Consider the following 19,623-nt stretch of genomic DNA (forward strand, 5'->3'; position numbering starts at 1 on the left):
AGAATATTTAATTAGATAAAACATCCTTTGGATATATACTGAGATCTGTTAGGCAGCACTATTTTTTTTTTAAGGATATCAACTACTGATTTTCTTCAGATGCAACATCTGATTCAATTCACAAGAGAACAGATGGGTGAATGAGTGGATTCAGTGTCCAGCAGCCTCTTTCCTGGAATTTAGACATTTGTAAATGTTTCTAAATGAATGAGTAGCAAGTACTGAGCATTAAGACATACATCAGAAACACTTCCTTCCCAAAGCTCAGAGAAAAGTGGGAGAAAGATCAGTATATAGACAATTTCTGATTAATAACTAAGACCTTAGTGGAAAAGTACCTTACTCTTAGAGGTGGGTTAGGAAACCCCTGAGGAACTAATAGAAGTATAAAAATCGCCTCTCGTTGCCAACCACAGATAGGTTATTTTCTACTGATGAAAATGTGCTCTGTGCACATTTGTTGCATTCTTGATTTTTTTCCATTTGTCATATATAACAAGTGTAATTATATGATTTGTGTATTTGTTTGGTGTCCTTCCCTGCTAAACTTCACATTTTGTAAGACTAGGAACCATGTTAGTGATGTTCATGACTAGTCCTATCATTTAGTAAATGACTCAATTTCTTTTTAAAAATTCATTCAGGGCTGGGTTGTAGCTCAGTGGTAGAGCCCTCACCTAGCACAAGTGAGGCACTGGGTTCTATCCTCAGCACCACATAAAAATAAAAAAAGGTATTGTGTCCACCTACAACTAAAAAACAAATATATTTTTTAATATTTATTTTTTAGTTTTTGGTGGACACAAGATCTTTATTTTATTTATTTATTTATTTTATATGGTGCTGAGGATCGAACCCAGCGCCCTGCACATGCCAGGCGAGCGCACTACCGCTTGAGCCACATCCCCAGTCCCTAAAAAACAAATATTTAAAAAGAAATTCATCCAGTAAAATGGCATGCACGTGGCCCAGGTTCGATCCTCAGCACCACATACAAACAAAGATGTTCTGTCCGCCGAAAACTAAAAAAATATATATATATATTAAAAAATTCTCTCTCTCTCTCTCTCTTAAAAAAAAAAAATTAAGCTTAGGAGCTGGGGATATAGCTCAATTGGTAGAGAGCTTGCCTCACATACACAAGGCCCTGGGTTCAACCCGCAGCACCATCAAAAAAAAAAAAAAAATTAGCTGGGTGTGGTGGCAAATATCTGTGATCCTATTGACTCGGGAGGCTGAAGCAGGAGAATTGCAAATTTGAGGTCAGCCTCACTAACATGGGCCCTAAGAACTTAGCAAGACCCCAGACCCCATCTTCATATATATATAAATTGTTAATGGACTTTTACTTTCACTTATTTGTATGTGGTGCTGAGAATTGAACCCAGTGCCTCACGCATGCTAGGCAAGTGCACTACCAAAAGTACAAAGGACTAGAGAATGTGGCTCAGTGGTTAAACACTGCTGGGTTCAATCCCTAATACTCCCCTTCCCCCCAATTTAAGCTTAATGTAACTTTTTTTTTTAAACATTTATTTAGTTGTATATGAACACACGGTATCTTTATATATTTTATGTGGTGCTGAAGATTGAACCCAGTACTTCATACATGTGAGGAGAGCACTTTACTTCTGAGCTACAGCCTTAGCACTTAATGTAACTTTTTTGTCTTGTAAACATTCCAGACAAAATACATTGTACAACTGTACAGTATTTCTTTGTATCCTTATTTTATACATTTAAAAAAAATTTTTTTTAAACATTTCTTTGGGTTAGGGTTGTAGCTCAGTGGTAGAGTGCTCGCCTTGCATGTATGAGGCACTGGGTTCAATCCTCAGTACCATATAAAAATAAAATGAAGATATTGTGTCCACTTAAAACTAAAAAATTAACAAATAAAAAAACTGAGATATCTGGGCTGGAGTTGTGGCTCAGTGGTAGAGCACTTCCCTGGCATGTGTGAGGCATTGGGTTCGATCCTTAGCACCACATAAAAATAAAGGTATTGTGTTCACTTACAACTAAAAAAACATTTTTTTTAAAGAAAGAAACTGAGATATTTATTGTGTAGCATAGTTGTAACTGCCTATTGAAGAATAATTCAGAGAACCAATAGTCCAAAATAGGAAAACTGTTCATATGCATGCACATTACAGTAAGACCATCACCCAATCAAGATAGTTGTATTCTTTTTAGGAAATTAGATACATTGAGTACAATTGGATACCTCAAACCAAACTTGAATATATTTTATTCTGAATCCCAGGTAGCTTAACTGTTGAGCTGCATCCCTAGTTCCTTTTCATATTTTATCTAGAGACAGAGTCTCACCGAGTTACTCCCTAAGTCACTGAGGCTGGCTTTGAATTCAATGACCAGCCTGCCTCAGCTTCCTGAGCTGCTGAGATTATAGGTGTGCACCGCCATGCCTGGCAAAAGAGTTTTATTGAACTAGTTCTAATTAAAAAAGAAGAAAGGGCTGGGGATGTGGCTCAAGCGGTAGCGCGCTCGCCTGGCTTGCATGCGGCCCGGGTTCGCTCCTCAGCACCACATACAAAGATGTTCTGTCTGCCGGAAACTAAAAAATAAATATTAAAAAAAAAAAGGAAGAATGAACGTTATACAGAGTAATTTTAAGTAACTACATTTGAACCTGAAAAAAAGTCAAAATGCCTAATAGATGTGATCTTCTAATAGAACAAATCCCACGCTATTTATTTGTAGAGAAGTAATTTTCACCATGTTGCCTATACTCAATCAATGCTGATGACTGATGCATTTATCACAGGTTAAGTTCTGGTGTTTGTGTAGTTTTTCCCAGGTCATGAGTCTCGAGCTACAGAAGCTCTGTGTTGGGCAGAAGGACAGCGACTTTTTAGTGCTGGACTCAATGGAGAAATCCTTGAGTATGACTTACAGGCATTAAATGTCAAGTATGCCTTGGATGCCTTTGGAGGACCTATTTGGAGTATGACTGCCAGCCCCAGTGGCTCTCAACTTTTGGTCAGTAAGCAACTATTAGTAATTCAAACTGAGATTTCTTTTGTTCCTATTCTTAACTTTCCTCCCAATGTTCAGAAGGAGAGTAAAATTATGTTATGGTACATAGTAACTAGAGTCTTAGCTGGGTCCCAGTAATACCAATTCCAGTATTGTTATTTAATATTAAGGGTGAAAATTCCATTGTCATCTTGCCTTCTTTTTGCTGCTAGTTTGGACCTCATTTCATTGGTAATTAAATAAGAGGGCTAAGTCTTTTCAGTATTTCCCAAGCTATGATCATTTTGAACAGGATGTAGAGACTAGTTTTTGTTTTGGTGTGCTGTGTTTTATGAAAATTTTGGTTTAGAGTACAGCATAGTAGGGGGCTGGGGTTGTGGCTCAGTGGTAGAGTGCTCACCTAGCATGCATGAGCACTGGGTTCGATCCTAAGCACCACATAAATGTAAAATAAAGATATTGTGTCTACCTAAAACTAAAAAATAAATATTAAAAAAGTTTTGGGAGGTTTTTCAGCAAGTTAACCTGTGTGACTATATTTCAATTGTGTTTCTCAAAAATTTTGAGCATAATTGCTATTAGAACAGGTGTTTGCAGGGGTTTAATTTTCTGTGGTGTCTATGGTTTTTTAAAATTTGCATTAGTTTGTATATTATCTTAAAATGCCTCCATTTAGATTGTAAGGTTAGTAGGTCTTTTATTTAGGCTAATGTCTAAGAGATATGCTGTAAAATTCTACTTGTGTTGTATGTCAAATGCAGGAATTGGGCCATTGATTAGAACACTTAATATCACCTGGCTTTCTGGCTAGGATATGAAGACTGTCAGGAATTCACTGTCAGTTTTTAGATACTAATATATTTTTCTTTCACAGTCTTTTTTTTCTTTCAGGGAAAGTTATAGTTTTAGGTATCTATGTATTTATGGGTGGGTGTGTGTGGTCTATAAAATTGTTTATTTTCTCTCTGTTTTCTACCTCTTTTTCCTAATAGGTTGGCTGTGAAGATGGATCTGTGAAATTATTTCAAATCACCCCAGACAACATCCAGTTTGAAAGAAATTTTGATCGGCAGAAAAGTAAGGGTTGTTTTTGGTGGGACAGTGAATAGCCTTAACAAGAAGTTATGTTTCTGTGCCACTGGGGATGGGATATTTTCCCACGGCTGCAGGTAATATTTTAGCTATATGCTAATTTTATCTCAGTACAGAGAATATACTAGAAACCATCCTGTTGTGTAGCATAATGAAGTAATGATATAGAAAATCAAAAAATCCAAAACGGGAAAACTAACACTTCTGTGGAAATCAATTTTTTAGCTATCACTTATTTTTGTGCAGTTTTACCAAATATGCGTAAAGTCTTGAAACTAAAATTTTATTATTATGAGTTGTGGTTCTCAATCCTAGTTGAATTGGATCAGCACTGACCTGAAGAGCAGAGATCAGGAAGCAGTTTTTGTAAAGGACTAGGTAGTAAATGTTTTGGCCTTGGTGGCTATTCGCTGTCTGTCAACTCTGTCACTATAGCTTAAGAGCAGCCTGTAGTTAATACTTAAATGAATGAGCACGGCTGCCCCTGGTGAAACTTTGTTTATAAAAACCAGCAGTAGGGTGTAGTTGCTTATCCTCTTCTAGAGAATAGTAATTTTCTATGTAATCTGTGTCCATTAGTGATATTTATCCTCTGCTAATCAGATGTTTATTTTGTTTTTAGTATCTGTTAAGTGTTCTTTTTTAAATATCAAGGTAATACATGCTCTTAAGAAATAATACACATTTAGCCTAATATGAAATAGAAAATGAGCATCTCATTCCACTCTGAAGGCAACATTTTTTAAACTAATCATCTAGACTTTTTTAAATGTATTCATTTAAATAAGTGCACATAGAAGAGTTTTTGCACTTGTTTTTCTTCACTTAATAAATCACAGACATCCTTCTGTGTCAGCGATGTTAGTGTGCATGGCTTTTTATTTTACAGTGTTCCATAGTTTATTTAACCAAATCCCATTGATGGATATATATATATATTTTTTTAAAGAGAGTAAGAGAGGAGAGGGAGAGAGAGAGAGAGAATTTTTAATATTTATTTTTTAGTTCTCGGCAGACACAACATCTTTGTTGGTATGTGGTGCTGAGGATCGAACCCAGGCCGCACGCATGCCAGGCGAGCGCGCTACCGCTTGAGCCACATCCCCAGCCCCATTGATGGATATTTTTATTTTTTTTATTTATTTATTTATTTATTTTTTTTTAGTGAGAGAGAGAGGGGGACAGAGAGAGAGAGAGAATTTTAACATTTATTTATTTTTTCTTAGTTCTTGGCGGACACAACATCTTTGTTGGTATGTGGTGCTGCTGAGGATCGAACCCGGGCCGCACGCATGCTAGGCGAGCGCGCTACCGCTTGAGCCACATCCCCAGCCCTCCCTGATGGATATTTTTACTTATTTATTTTTATTTTTTTTACAACCAGTGCTGCAATGAAAATTTTTATATAGTCATGTGTTGATTAGCAATGGGGATGGGGGTTACATTTGGAGAAATGCATCATTAGATAATGTCATGAACATTATGGTATGTGCTTTACATAAACTAAGATGGCTCTGATGTCACTAGAAAATATTATTTTTAGTTGTAGATGGACATAATACCTTTATTTTATTTATTTATTTTATGTGGTGCTAAAGATTGAACCCACTGCCTCATGCGTGCTAGGCAAGCACTCTACCACTGAGCTACACTCTCAGCCGGCAATATAATCTTATAGGACTACCATTCTATATGCGGTCTGTTGATCAAAATGGCATTATGCAGCATGTGACATAGACATATTTTTGAGCATTTATGCAAGTATTTCTTTTTGGTCAATTTGTAGTACAGTTAGTGGGCCCCCAAAATAAGCACTGCTAAATTTTGTTAGTTTATTACTACCTCAATAGATTGTATTAATTTACACTTCATCATTCATTATCTATTATTAAAGTATCAAATACTTCATTGTGAATCCCAGGCATTTTCTCATCTGTTGTCTGTTGGGAGTGTGATAGATGGGAGAGTGATGACTGTAGAACACTAGCCCTAAAGATCACTGTTATCTTTTGCTGTGTATTTATGTGTATGTCACTTTCTTTTTTATTGTACGAATCCCAAGGTCGCATCCTGAGTCTCAGCTGGCATCCCTCTGCTACCCACATTGCAGCTGGCTCCATAGACTACATTAGTGTATTTGATGTCAAATCAGGTGATTGTTTTTCTCAGTTCATTTGGGATGTGGGTTTTGTTTGTCAGGTTCACATGTCTGAGTTTCCCAAAGCGTAACTCTTTGTCATGCTTTCAGTGACCTTGATGGCTTAACTTCTCATTAACCTGAGATGGCACCTGGCACGGTGGTAATCCCAGTGACTTGGGAGGCTGTGGCAGGAGGATCAAAAGTCTAAGGACAGCCTCAGCAACTTAGCAAGACCTCGTTTCAAAATAAAAACTAAGGACTGGGCATGTAGATCAGGGGTAAAGTGCCCCTGAGTTCAATCCCCATCACCAAAAAAAAGAAAAGCAACCCCCCCAAAAACAAAAAATAAACAAGCAAAGTGAGATATCTACCAGGCATTTCACTCTTTTCTTGGTTTATTATTGCTTTGCTGCTTAGCGGAATGCATTATTTTTTTCATCATAAGAATTCACAGTAAAATTCATCCGTAATGAATTCTACATTTAGTATAAATGATCAGTAGAATGCCTATTTATATATCCCAGTCTTTGGTAAAAATGGAATGTAAGGTCTTGGTTGCATAGTTGGTGAGACATGAGATCAGAAAGGTAAAGATCCAGGATTTTTTTGTTCTTGGCCTGAAAAATTGGCTAATAGAATCTTTTTTTTTTTTTTAAAGAGAGAGTGAGAGAGGAGAGAGAGAAAGAGAGAGAGAGAGAGAATTTTTAATATTTATTTTTTAGTTCTCGGCGGACACAACTTCTTTGATGGTATGTGGTGCTGAGGATCGAACCCGGGCCGCACGCATGCCAGGCGAGCGCGCTACCGCTTGAGCCACATCTCCAGCCCCTGGCTAATAGAATCTTAGTGATGACATTGACTTTACCTTGTTACATGGGCACATCTATACTCCCAAGATATGGAAGCAAAACATGTTTCCTTTTTCTTTTTCCTCAATGCTTAAGTTCAATAAACATTTTTTAACAGTTATATGAGCGTGTAGTCAAAATATTCAAGACTTACTACAAAAAAGCAGGAGACCCCCTAAGTCCTTTCTCTCATTCCTCAGAGGCAACCACTGAGACTCTTGGCTGATTCTTTTGGTGTTTATGCTGTATGTAACATGCTTACAATGCTATATTTTGGTTTTTGGAGTTTTAACCATTATTTACTGACTTCTACAACTGAGCCCTCTTTTTCCACCCTTTTAGATACCCACATTTTCTCCTTATCTCCCCACATGCTTATGATGTAACTTTGTTGAGATTAGTATTCAGTCAATGTGTCCCGTAATTTTGACTGTATAGATTCTACTCACATAGTAAACTACCTTTCCTTTCCTGTAGACTTTTTTTTGCATAATATTCTTCCTCTCTGGCATTAAGAGTTTATCCTTGAATTCTTTCAGTTGTGGACTGGGAGTGCAACTTACTGGGACAGTGCTTACCTAGCACATGTACTGGATTCAATCCCCAGTACAAAAAAAGCAAAAAAGTTTCAGATGGGGAAATTTAAGATCCAACACAGCTGGGATTTTTCTTTTCAGCTAAATTTTTTTTAATTTTTTTTGGAGGGGGGCGGGTAGGGGGTATGGGGATTGAACTCAGGGGTGCTTTACCACTGAACTACATTACCAGCCTTTTTTAGAAAAAATTTTGAAATGGTCTTGCTAAGTTGCTAAGGCTGGCCTTGAACTTATGGTCTCAACCTCTTGAGTTGCTGGGATTGCAGGCATTTGCCACCTTCCCAGTTACTTTTGAGTTCTTGATTATATCTATCTTGGACCTTTTGATTTATTCTCATCTGTCTTAGCCACCATGAGATCTGAAACTTGATTTTACACAGATTTTTTTTTGTTCCTTTTCCTTCTCCATTAGAGAGGATTCCCTGTTTCCACGTTAGGAAATATGCCATTCTGAGAACTGATCCTTTATACATACGAACATTTGAGGTTGGGTTATTTGTTTTCTGGGAACTTTTAGGGTATCTCCTTTATTTTTTTATATTTATTTTTTTCCATGCTGGAGATTGAATCCAGGGCTTTGTGCATGTTAAACAGGTACAGTAACACTGAGCTGTATCCTCATCCCCCTTTGTCCTTTTATCCTGAAATTTAATAATTATGCTTCAATATAAGTTTGTCATCTTTACTATTTATTTTTGTGTACTAGGGATCAAACCCAGGAGTGTTCTACCACTGAATCACATCCTCAGCCCTTTTTAAATTTTGAGACAGTCTTGCTAAGTTGGCTGATACAGAACTTGTGATCCTCCTGTCTTGGCCCCGCAAATATCCCTTCCGTCGTTGCTGAGATTACATGTGTATACCACCATATTTGGTGTCATCTTTATATTTTAATCCTTCTAGTGATTTTTTTTTTTTTTTTGGCAATGATAGGGATTAGACGTAGGGCCTCACATGCCAAGCAAGCCACTTCTCCAGCCCCTTGAGTGAATTTTTTGTTTAGCTATTTCCATTTCTTTTGTTTCATGAAAAAATAAACAGTTTTTAAATGGTGCTTGGGATTGAACCCAGGGCCTTGTGCATATTAGGCTGCCTCACTCTCTCTTTTTTTTTTTTTTTCTTGGTGCCAGGGATTAAACTCAGGGGTACTCGACTACTAAGCCACATCCCCAGCCCTATTTTGTATTTTATTTAGAGACAGGTTTTCACTGAGTTGTTTGCATCTTGCTATTGCTGAGGTTGGCTTTGAACTCGTGATTCTCCTGTCTCGGCCTCCCAAGCCACTGGGATTACAAGCGTATGCCACTGCACCCAGCATTAGGTTGACACTCTACCACTGGTTGCATTTCAGCCCTGAATATTCTTTTTTTGTAACATTCTCTTTTATTTTTACTACAAATGAACTCTTCTCTTTCTAAGGCTATTGATGATATTATTTGTCAAGCATTCTTTACGTTTTCTGTTTCCTCGTGCTTTCTGAACATGTGCTGTATGTACCACTGAGCAATTCCCCCAAAAGTGGTTTTCCTTCTGCCTAGTGAGTATAGGCTTGGCTGTTAAGCATTCTGAGGAGAAGAAAACTGGTGTACTTGGCATTCAATTAGAAATTTTCATTAATGCTGTTTTTTCAAACAATACTCCCCCTTTAGTTGTTCCCTATATCCCTCTTCAAAGAGTAAGTAACTCTCCAGACTTCTGCTGAGATGGAGTTTGGGCAGTTGCCTGGCTTCTCAGAATTCCACCAGCTTCTTAAATTTACTTTCAATCTATTGCTCCTTTGAGCATCTGCTTTCACCTCTGTGTTTAGAATGTCTAGAGTTCTCAATTTCTGAGAATTCTATAGTAGAAATTAGATGGCTTCTTGGTTTTCCCATGGCTGAGTTGAGAAACTCAGTTGGGTCTTAGATTCAGGATTCTACTAAGTAAGTTACCATCTAGTCTGCTTTCTAGTTCCCCAAATTTTGTCAACATTGCCTTCTCTCCCTTTCCCATGTGTGGAGTTTTAGGAAAGAGCACAGTGTAATATGTGTGTGCAGTGGGCCAGATTGAAGTGAATGTCCCATGTGTCTCTTTCCATTTCACCTCCCCAGAAGGGATTTGTGTTCTCTATCTTGCCCTCATTCTCCCTCCTCTCTCCCCTCTCCTCTTCAGGTAATCATTTTGAAGTTTCAAGTTTGGTTACTCTTTACTAGGTTCAGGCAACTAACTTATATCATGCCTGCCACAAGTGGTTTTTGAAAACTGAAGGAGAAATGGGTTAAATCCAAAGGTGTGCTTTTTTTCTTTTTCAGGTAGCGCTGTTCGTAAGATGATCGTGGACAGGCAGTACATGGGTGTGTCTAAGCGGAAGTGTATTGTATGGGGTGTGGCCTTTTTGTCCGATGGCACAGTCATAAGTGTGGACTCTGCTGGGAAAGTGCAGTTCTGGGACTCAGCTACTGGGACACTTGTCAAGAGCCATCTCATCTCAAATGCTGATGTGCAGTCCATTGCTGTAGCAGACGTGAGTAGGGTCCCAGTTTTGAGTAATTAATGTGTAGATGGAAGGGCTGTGGTATGAGTCAGTGACACACCCCAAACACTCTTGCATTATCTAGATGTTGTACTAGAAGAAGATGAGATTGGGAAAATGCACCTGAAAACCCATACCATTTCTATGGTATCTAATGCTAGAAAATATTCTCTAAAAGATAGCACAAGGTTTTCTTTAGGCACCCCTCTTTCCGAATTAATCTAGTCTGCTTGTAGATGGGTACAAGCAGCCTAGAAGAATCTTGAGAAGTACTGTTTTCCTTTTCTACAACTGCTCTCATGCTTCCTGTTTATTTTGGGGCATTAGAAAACTGTGTAGTGCTGGGCATGGTGGTGCATGCCTCTAATCCCAGGGACTCCAGAGGCTGAGGCAGGACGATTGCAAGTTCAAGGCACTTTTCTATCCATTCTTAGTGTCTCTCTGCCATTAATAAAGAGCAACACTCAAAAAGTTTTGGTTTCTGGAGCATTTGGGAATTTTGAATTCCAACCAGTAAAGTCTATGCAAATATTCCAAAGTATAAAAATTCTGAGATCTGAAACACTTGGTCCCAAGCATTTCAAATAAGGACTATTCAGCTTTTATTTATTTTTAAAGCTGAGTAATTCCACTGTGTGTGTGTATATATATATATATATATATATATATATATATATATATATATATATATATATATATACACACACCATATCAGTTTATTCATTTGGGTTATTTCAGTCATTTGCATTATTTCCTTCTTTTGGCTATTGTGAATGATACTGCTGTGAATGTTGATGTACAAGTATATTTATATGAATCCCTATTTTCAATTTTTTTGGTTACAAAACCTTATTACTATTCTTGGGGGTTTTTTTGTTTGTTTGTTTTGTTTGTTTGTTTGGTGGTGCTGGGGATTGAACCCAGTATCTTTTACATGCAAGGCAAGCACTCTACCAATTGAGCTATATTCCCAGCAACCTTGTTAGTATTCTTATTTAGGATTTTTGTTTGTGTTATGGGTTTGGGTTTTGAGGGTCTTTGTTATTTATTTCTTTACATGAATTTTAGAAACACCTTTTTCTAGTTTTAAATGAAAGTCTATTTTTATAGTATAATTGGTGTATTTATTGCATCGTATATAACTTCTGTATTTTCTTTATGATGATGTCTTTATCATGTTAAACATTCCTATTAAAGAACGTGATATGGATTTCTTTGTTCAGGTATCTCTTTTGTGGTTTATGATTTAAATTTTCTTATAAAGGGCTACTGTATTTCTTGATTAGTTTATTCACTTATTTGTCTCTTATAGTGAACCCAGTTTATATACAGTTATGTGTTGCTTAATGAGAGGGAAATGTTCTGAGAAATACATTGTTAGGTGATTTTGGTGTTGTGTGAACATAATAGAATATACTTACACAAACCAGTAGTAAGTATAGCCTCTTACAGTGCACAACTAGTGTACCTAATTATATGTGCTGTACTTTTACACAACTGGCAGTGCAGTAGATTAGTTTACACCAGCATCACCATGAACATGTAATGTTTCATGCTACAACATTTGATGGCTATAATTCCACTAGGTTATATGAAATTTTTAGCTCTATTTTTAATTTTTATGTGAGCACTGTCCTTCCTGTGTGTAGCCTGTTGATTGAAACATGCAGTGTGTGGCTGTAAAACTTATCAGTTGGAAGTGCTGATTGTTAATTTAGCCAATAGGGGGCGCATTGTCGCCTACATATGACCTTGCTCCTCTAGTGGAATTGCTAGCTTCCAGAGGGAAAAAGCCCCCAGGAACCTCCCTTCTTTCTAATTCTGGGTATGAGTTTTCTCTAAGCTGCCTAGACAGAAAAATTTTATGGAATATTTTTCCATCTGGACCCTGTTTTGTTCACGTGTACCTGCCTCATTATTTAATTTTTCAGCAAGAAGACAGTTTTGTGGTGGGCACAGCCGAGGGTACAATATTCCATTTTCAGCTGGTTTCTGTGACTTCCAATAGCAGTGAGAAGCAATGGGTGCGGACCAAACCATTCCAGCACCACACACACGACGTGCGTGCTGTGGCCCACAGCCCAACCGCACTGATATCTGGAGGTGGGTCTTGTTCTCTGTCAGGCTGCTGCTTTACTCTGCTCAGCTCTGGTTGTTTTCATACATAACTTCTCATTCTGTAATCTCCTTACCTCCCCCTTGCCCAGGCACTGACACCCACCTGGTTATTCGTCCTCTCATGGAGAAGGTGGAGGTGAAGAATTATGATGCTGCTCTCCGAAAAATCACATTTCCTCATGTAAGTATCATCCCACCCTCTGTTGGCCCCACATCTTCCTGACCCTATGTCCTATAAGACTGAACACAGCTCATACTTGTGGGGTAAATTGTGGGATTTTGCTTTAGCTACCTTCTTCATTCTTTTTTTTTTTTTTTTAGAGAGAGAGAGAGAATTTTTTAATATTTATTTTTTAGTTCTTGGCGGACACAGCATCTTTGTATGTGGTGCTAAGGATCGAACCCAGGCTGCACACATAGCAGACGAGCGCGCTACCGCTTGAGCCACATCCCCAGCCCCTTCTTCATTCTTCTATTTCTTATGCAAGCCTCCTGCAAAGACATTTTTTGAAACCAATAGCATCACTCTAGTTCACTTTCTGGGAAAATAATTTTTTTTTCCCAAATAATTGTAGTTTATGATAATTCATTTTGTTTTTGAGGGTGGACTCTATATTTTTGGGTGAAAGGAGTAAAATCTAGGCTTCTAGAGTTTCTAGGTAAATAGTGCCATCTTCATAAGTCAGTAGTCCCCGACACCTGCTTCCACATTCCATTCATCAGCAACTTCACTAAGTCTCCTCATTGTCATTATATGTGTGTATATTTACATATACACACATACATGCATATATACATCTTTCTTGAGATACATTTGATATACAAAACTACATGTATTTAATGATTTGATGAGGTGGACATAGTTGTTATTATCTCTTTTTAAAAAAAATATTTATTTTTTTAGTTTTCGGCGGACACAACATCTTTGTATGTGGTGCTGAGGATCGAACCCCGGCCGCATGCATGCCTGTCGAGCCCACTACCACTTGAGCCACATCCCCAGCCCCGCTATTATCTCTTGAATCAAGCTGTTTCTTTGTCTGTGCTGCCATTGTTCTAGTTTGGATTAGTACGTTTTCTGATATGGACTCCTTTACAGTAGTTTCCTTAATGATCTCATTTCATTTCCATCTGGGTCATTCTAGCCTCTTCTCCATTGATCTGTTTAAAAAGCAACTCTATTCATTGCTCCATGCTTCTAAGCATTTGGTTGTCCCTACTGCCTACAGCAGAGAGACCTAATTCTTTAGTGTGGCATATTTACCTGTCTTGATCTTGGACTGGTCCTTCACTTTTCCTCACCTCTCCTTTCACATACTTGTACAACCCCCACCCCAAACAGTCTAACCATTCTGAAAAGTGTGTTTTTATTCCCTTGAATGCTCTTTGACCTTTGAACTATTTCATATAGTAGGTACAGCCTACTTAGAACATCTTGCCTTGCTTTCTACTTTTTTCCATTGCATGCTGTGCTCAGGCATGTTAAACTTTTTAGCATACTGTAGTGCAGTTGTTTATCATTGTGGTGTTGGGGGGATTGAACCTAGGGGTGTCCTACTACTGTGCTACATCCCCAGCCTTTTTTCTATTTTGAGACAGGGTCTCCCTAAATGCTATGGCTGGCCTCAAACTTCCTATCCTCCCGATGTAGCTCCTAAGTAGCTGGGATTGCAGAGTTGTGCCACCATGTCTGGTTTAAAGCTTCTTTAAACCAGAAGCTTTTTGAGGGCAGTAATAGTTTTTAGTCATTGTCATGTTCTCAAATCCTAGGACAGGCCCTGTGTTAGTAGTTAACAAAATGTTTATCAAGTCAGTGGATTTCAAAATGTGCTAAAAAGTTGCTGCTGTGCCTGGTACTGAGGCATCAAATTACCCTGGCCTATTTATAACTTTCTAATTCTTCAATACAGCGATGTCTCATTTCTTGTTCAAAAAAGAAGCAGCTTCTCCTCTTCCAGTTTGCTCATCACTTGGAACTTTGGCGACTGGGATCCACAGCGGCAACAGGTAAGAGGGAAGAAATTTTTTTTTCCCCCCTGTAAGAAAACCATAGAACTGGAGGTGTGACTTAGCGATAGATAGTGCTTGTCTATTTTGCCAGAGGAAACTGGTTTGATCCCCAACTCTGCAAAAAAAAAAAAAAAAAAAAAGAATAAAGAAAGATAACTAAAGAGAAAATACTAAAAATCAGAATTATAGTTGTTCTGCTTATGGAAAGAGTAAATTTTTCTGTGTTGATGGAAACTTACGGTTTTCCCTCCTGCAAGAAGCAACACAAATTATATTGAGTAAGAGCTGGGTGGGTAGTGCACACCTGTAATCCCAGCAATTCAAGAGGCTGAGGCAGAAAGATCGCAAGTTTAATGCCAGCCTCAGCAACTTAGTGAGATCCTAACCAACTTAGCAAAACCTTGTCTCAAAGTAAAACATAAGGGGTTGGGGCTGTAGCTCAGTGGTAGAGTGCTTGCCTAGCACATGTGAGGCCCTGGGTTTGATCTTCAGCAAAATAAATAAAATAAACGTATTGTGTCCAGCTACAACTACAAAAAAAAAAAAAAAAGCACAAAGGGCTGGGGATGTGGCTTATGGTTAAGTATCCCTGGTTCAATCCCTGATACAAAAAAAAAAAATCTTGAATAGGATACTGGATCATCTCTTTCAATTTCTATGTAGACATTGTCATTAGGTAAGGATTGTAGGGTCGCAATTTGTCCTACCTTGATTGAGATAGCAACAGTTTAAAAAAAAAAAAAATGGATAGGGACAGTCCTGCATTGAAACAAAGGTCACATGGATCTTGCTGGAGTGACATTCTAGTAGAATTTTTTGTGTCCTGTATTTGAGTCCTTTTATTTAAAGTGGAGTCAAGTTGAGGCCACACAGACTCCTCTTCTACCCACCAGCATGCCACTGGGGGATGGAGATTCAGATGTTTGATGATGTATCATAGGGTAGAAGTAGTCACTGCTTTTCTTTCCATATATCCATAAAGCTGTGTGCCTCCAACTAGGAGAGTCCATTCTACCAAGAAATGACTTTTTAAGGAGAAAACACTGTACAGATAATCTTCATTTGATAAGAAAAAAGCAAATTTTCTTATTTCAGGCAAGAATGGTGATACCCTTCCACTCTCTAAAAATGCAGATCATTTACTACATCTCAAGACAAAGGTAAGGAGGCCCTGTGTATTTAGGCCCTAAAATCCAGAATGTTTTTCCCATTCTGAATTTTGAGGGTTACTTGGTTCATGTCAAAAACATCATAAATTATAAAACTTATTTAAATGAAGGAAATCTGGAGCTGAATTTCTTGTGAGGTTAAGTTGAACATTCAGTATTTATTAAATGAATGTATAAAAGAAATTGTGGGTACTGGAGTTGTAGCTCAGTGGTAGAGCGCTTGCCTCATATGTGTGAGGCACTAAGTTTGATTCCTAGCACCACATGAACCACTGTGGTACTAGGTCCATCAACAACTAAAAAATATATATATTTTTTTAAAAATTTGTGTATTTTTGCTTCTCTTGATATTGTTATGAAAATAGCTAGATGGCACAAAGGATGTACAATGAAACATGATCCTCCCCTCACCACACCCCCACTATACCCTCCTAGAGATCAGCACTGCCAATAACTTCTTATATATGCAGAAAAAATTTCCACCTTTGGGCCTATATGTATCCTTTTTACATTAATAGGGCTTTCTTTCTTCTTTTTTTTTTTTTTTTTTTTTTAATTTTTTAGTTATCGGTGGACACAATATCTTTCCTTGTATGTGGTGCTGAGGATCGAACCCGGGCTGCACGCATGCCAGGCGAGTGCGTTACAGCTTGAGCCACATCCCCAGCCCGGGCTTTCTTTTTAAAAAATCTTGAATGACACAAATATTTGTGTTAGTGTCTCATTATAAAGAATTTAAGGGGTGGGGATAGAGCTCAGTGACAAGAGTGCTTGCCCAGCATGCACCAAGTCCTGGGTTCAATCCCTAGCACCCCTAAAACAAACCAAAGAAAAACAAAGCAAGCAATATCAGTAGTTTATATTTTATACCACCTCTTTATTCTCCTTTTCTGAAATTATTGCTTAGTTTTGTAGCCTTTCTTCCATATCTTTCTTTCTTTCTCTCTCTCTCTCTCTCTCTCTCTCTCTCTCTCTCTCACACACACACACACACACACACACACACACACACACAGAAATTGTCAGGCATGGTGACACATACCTGTCATTACAACTATTTGGGAGGCTAAGGCAAGAGGATTGCAAGTTCAATACCAGCCTGGCCAACTTAGTGAAACTCTATCTCAGAAAATATAAAAAGCTCAATAATAGAGTACCCTTGGGTTCAGACCCCATTACTGCAAGATAAAAAAGAAAGAAGGAAATCATCACTTTGTTTTCTAGATGGCACAAATAAAATTTTAAAATTTTAAAAAATTCTGTAAATGTTACATGGTACTTTTGTTCTTTCTTCTCCAAATATTTTTCATTTGTTCTTATAGATTTTAAAATTGGGGTGTAACAGGCAAAACAGAAAGTCAGTACTATCCCTCCAAGCTTTTCTGCATTAAATGCTTCCCTACTCAGGTTTCTCAAGTTGAGGTTTAGTGTGAGGCTACTTTTGAGTTACCGAAAGCAGCAAGGTAAGTGTGCAGTATGATAGACCTTTGTTCTTGGATTTGGAAATCAAAGTCACATCAGTTAGATTCTCTGCTTCTGAAATAAGAGTGACACCAGTTTATGAGGATTATGTGTAGGCATTTGTGGAAATATCCAGAGGGCAAAAGCCTGAGGATTTATGTTACTGAATCTTGTCTTAAGTTTTGTACTCTCAGTCTTGCTTCCCACTGTTGTCAGGGCCCTGAGAACATTATTTGCAGCTGTATCTCCCCATGTGGAAGCTGGATAGCCTATTCCACAGTGTCTCGGGTTTTTCTCTATCGGCTGAATTATGAACATGACAACATAAACCTCAAAAGGGTAAGTGATACTTGAAATATGTGGTTGCATAAGAAGAAACTTCCTAGATGTGTGATTTCTGTTTGAGGTGAAAATGAATTAGATGAGAATACTTGCTCAGTGAAAAGCTATTTGGAGACAGCTGTTACAAAGTAGTCTTTTATTTTCATTTTGAATTGATTTATATTTTTGAGAGGGGTAGGAAAATGCTAAAGGTAGCAATAAAGTTTATGCTTTCCTGCTTAGTAATTTCATATAGCTTAGTTGTTCCATTGCAGGAAATTGAGCATTTACTGTCATGATGAAAAGGGAGACACACAGTTACAGTAGGCATACTAGTGCTCTGGGCCCTTAGTTGATTGGCTTGCTTCGAGATGGGAAATGTTGGTGATTTTTAAGCCTGGATGTGATTATTTTTGTTGGGCTGTTGCTCTACCTTCTTTCTCACTGGTATTTGCTGTTGGTTCTCCCAAAGGTTTCCAAAATGCCTGCGTTCCTTCGCTCTGCGCTTCAGATTATGTTTTCTGAAGATTCAAAAAAGCTTTTTGTGGCATCAAATCAAGGGTCTCTCCACATCTTTCAGCTGTTGGAAGGAAGCTTCAAGCACCTCCATACTTTCCAGCCTCAGTCAGGTGGGAGTTTGTTAACTAGCCACGGGGGAGAGTTGTTAGAGTTTCAAATATAACTTTTTCCTCATAGACCTCAGTGTTGGGTGTTCCTGCATGCTCTTCCCACCCAGCAAATACATTCACTCACATGTTTGCAATTTAAAGTAGGAGGGGGTATCTGGCAGATGAAGATGCTGGATGAGATCTGAAATGTTCTTCACACCTACTCTTTTCTCGCTGGATTTTTGATTTCCTTATTTGGGGCCAGAGAAGTTTCATCATGCTTCTTAAAGAGTTTTGTTAGCAGAGAAAGAAAAAAGTTAAAATCATCTTTAATCCCAACGCCCAGAAATAACTACCCTTAATTTTTTGGTGTTTTCCAATGTGTTTGAATGTAGGGATTTTGTGGACATGTTACATTTTGATTAGTTGTTTGTATAAAGTGAAGATATCCTTTTGTCTATAGTTTCATTACCTGTGTTCATTTTATGTTTATGACTATTTTTTCATGCGTGAGTATGCATGAGTGAGTATGACTATTACTGAGTCAACTGTTGTAGCCTTAAATTTAGCATGCAGCTTAAAACTGATAATTGGATACTTCTCATGGGCTTTTCCCATCCCTTCACTTTTACCTGCTTCATTATCATGTAGTCTCCATCAGCCTGGGAAGTCAACTCTTTGAACTTTAACTCTCTCTGTTCATAAATTGTTCCAGAAGCATACCAGTAGGGTTCAGATAAATTAAACTGGTAGTATTTATAAAGTACCTATGATTTTTATAATAAAACTTATTAGACTGACACTTTTAGCATGCTTTCTGTTATTGCCACCCATTCTTTAGCAGCTGGTTTATGTCTTGTTATAAAGCTTTTTCATTGTTTGCGGCAGGGGGTTCATGTAGCATATATTTTGGCACAGAAACTGTCTTACTCAGATCTGAGCAAGTAATGTCTTTATTTTTATTTCTCTGCTCTCTTTACATGAGGATTGGCTAGTTAAAAACTAGACAAGTTAAAATTCAGGACTAATTTGCAATAACTCAATAGATTATCCTATCAGTGATTTAAAACTCTGTTGGTCTTGTTGGTTTCTGTCATCATCTCCAGGGCAATGCTGGCTGTGGACATTGTAAATTCACAGACTTAATTGTTCTCTTGCCCTCACAGGGACAGTGGAGGCCATGTGTCTTTTGGCAGTCAGTCCAGATGGTAATTGGCTAGCAGCATCAGGAACTAGTGCTGGAGTCCATGTGTACAATGTAAAGCATCTAAAGGTGAGTGTAGGATTTCATAGCAGCAGTCTTGGGAGTTTTGTTGTTATTGTTTTGTTTTTTTGCAATACTGAGTATTGAACCCAAGTCTTCACACATGCTATGCAAGCACTGTATCGTATCCCTATATCCCTATCCTTTTTTAATTTTTTAAATGTATTTAAGTGGACACAATATCTCTCTTACATTTATGTGGTGCTGAGGATCGAACTCAGTGCCTCAAGCATGCTAGGCAAGCACTTTACCACTGAGCCACAACTCCAGCCTCCTTTTTTATTTTTTGAAACAAGTCTTGCCAAATTTCCAAGGCTGGCCTCAAATTTGTAATCTTCCTACCTCAGCCTCCCAAATTGCTAGGATTGCAAGCATGCACTACAATAGTCATCTTAGACTTTTTTCCTAACCAAAAATTTATCCTATTTTAGATTCTTGATTTACTTTGTTGAAATTCAGAAGCCATGCTCTGTTACATTAAAAT

The 19,623-nt window shown here is 37.9% G+C and overlaps 1 protein-coding gene across 5 annotated transcripts in view; it reads left to right on the plus strand.

Moving 5' to 3' along the window:
* The window catches only part of Utp4 (UTP4 small subunit processome component), a 30,054-nt gene that overhangs the window by 2,215 nt on the left and 8,216 nt on the right, over nt 1-19,623 (plus strand). For 4 of the 5 annotated variants that reach the window (XM_040279326.2, XM_013366518.4, XM_021721694.3 and 1 more), the window contains 11 exons: nt 2,812-3,003; nt 3,993-4,077; nt 6,155-6,244; nt 9,968-10,179; nt 12,120-12,291; nt 12,396-12,487; nt 14,217-14,313; nt 15,412-15,476; nt 17,163-17,285; nt 17,740-17,896; nt 19,042-19,148. In XM_040279326.2, coding sequence (XP_040135260.2) covers nt 2,812-3,003; nt 3,993-4,077; nt 6,155-6,244; nt 9,968-10,179; nt 12,120-12,291; nt 12,396-12,487; nt 14,217-14,313; nt 15,412-15,476; nt 17,163-17,285; nt 17,740-17,896; nt 19,042-19,148 — 1,392 coding nt within the window. The remainder of the gene's footprint in view (nt 1-2,811; nt 3,004-3,992; nt 4,078-6,154; nt 6,245-9,967; nt 10,180-12,119; nt 12,292-12,395; nt 12,488-14,216; nt 14,314-15,411; nt 15,477-17,162; nt 17,286-17,739; nt 17,897-19,041; nt 19,149-19,623) is intronic. The other variant, XM_040279325.2, reaches the window with a different exon arrangement.

The sequence above is a fragment of the Ictidomys tridecemlineatus genome, chromosome 15 (genome assembly GCF_052094955.1).
Source record: "Ictidomys tridecemlineatus isolate mIctTri1 chromosome 15, mIctTri1.hap1, whole genome shotgun sequence".
Classification (NCBI taxonomy): Eukaryota; Metazoa; Chordata; class Mammalia; order Rodentia; family Sciuridae; genus Ictidomys; species Ictidomys tridecemlineatus.